Below are 1,398 nucleotides of genomic sequence, written 5' to 3' on the forward strand. Positions count from 1 at the left end.
TGGCTGGCGCCTTAGCCACTTGAGCCACAGGCGCCGAGCCTCCTTCTCCCTTTTTAATCTCAACATTAGCCCACATGCTGGCTGTGACAGGTGCTCAAACATGCTGAATAGACATGAAGGAATTAAATAATGTGAGATTCATGGGCAGCGCCTGGCTCCATGTGCTGAGATACAGTGACAACTTTAAGACGGGACTGAAACCCCTTGGCCCAACACTTTGCCCTTTGGGGCCTCCACCTTGTCACCTGCAGAATGGCTGTGATGGTCTTGGGGCCCTCATGTTCAGAAGTCTATGTCGGGTAAACCATTTCAGGGACGCCTGCAACCTCGATCTCTCACAAACCACTCCCCACCAAACTAGACTCGGCTTCTCAGACATGGGCCCCTGAGTGTCCCCTCTCCCAGGGCTGACTCCTGCCTCTGTTCCTTTCACAGTGGAAAACAGGCAGAAGTTGCGGGCTGATGAGCTACGGAGAGAATATTTCGAGGAGCAGAGGAACGAATTTGAGAACTTCGTGGAGGAACAGAATGATGGTAAGACACTGCTGGTGGCGTCTTTGGGCAGAGGAGCGTTGGGGAGATGCCACATGGTTTGTCCCTTCTCCTTCTCCCCAAATTTTAACTGGAGGAGGAAGGTAAGGGAGGACGTCCTTTCAACTCACACCTATGGAAGCCTCGAAAGAAGATGGCCACACAGGGCTCGAGAAAGGTGGACGGGACAAAATAACCATGTTACCGTTGGCTTGGGGGCTGCAGACATAGGGAATTGTTTGCTGCTTATGTGGATATAACCCCCCCTATCCTTCTTAGGGGTCACTGTATTCTCTGCCTCAGCACCAAAACCAGTGGCTTGGCTCTGGTACGGTGGACCGGGTGGATTTTAAACCCCCTTTCAGGTGCCTTGGACCCACATCACATACTGCTCCAGGTACGACTTTGTCTTGGAAGATTGAGGCTTTCATTTGCCTGCTCCCTGTGATGGTGTCTTACCTGACAGGTAGCAGCAAACCAGGACACTTGTTCTCAGACAGCATGGGTATTCACACCTACCTGTCCTTCGACCCCCAAACCGTCATCCACAGCCTGTCCTGAGGCTCCAACTCGCTCAGCAGTGTCAGGCAGCCTGAAAGCTCTTGCACCCCTTATCCAATCTCTGTGAGCTCTGACCTTGCCAGCCTTGGTCTTTTGCTTCTTATCAACAGTGAAGAGCAAAGGCCCAGGCAGCCCCTGGTTCTGACTAGGCAATTGGCACCCCTCATTCCTGCACCATCACCTTGGGAGACTCAGGAAGGGCCTTGGTGGAGGGTGAGTGAGTTAGGGTAGGGGGTGGAGGGAGGGTCTATCTTTAAACCACACACACATACACATCCCTCCCCCTAGTAGGATTTTTTTTTTTTT

At 52.4% G+C, this 1,398-nt stretch overlaps 1 protein-coding gene across 3 annotated transcripts in view; it reads left to right on the plus strand.

The window, feature by feature from the left end:
* Positions 1-1,398, plus strand: part of UCMA (upper zone of growth plate and cartilage matrix associated) — a 9,962-nt gene that overhangs the window by 4,056 nt on the left and 4,508 nt on the right. For all 3 annotated transcript variants that reach the window (XM_012803309.1, XM_003786883.2, XM_023511472.1), the window contains one exon: positions 436-534. In XM_012803309.1, coding sequence (XP_012658763.1) covers positions 436-534 — 99 coding nt within the window. The remainder of the gene's footprint in view (positions 1-435; positions 535-1,398) is intronic.

The sequence above is a fragment of the Otolemur garnettii genome, unplaced genomic scaffold, assembly GCF_000181295.1.
Source record: "Otolemur garnettii isolate 467f Iridium unplaced genomic scaffold, OtoGar3 scaffold00019, whole genome shotgun sequence".
NCBI lineage: Eukaryota > Metazoa > Chordata > Mammalia > Primates > Galagidae > Otolemur > Otolemur garnettii.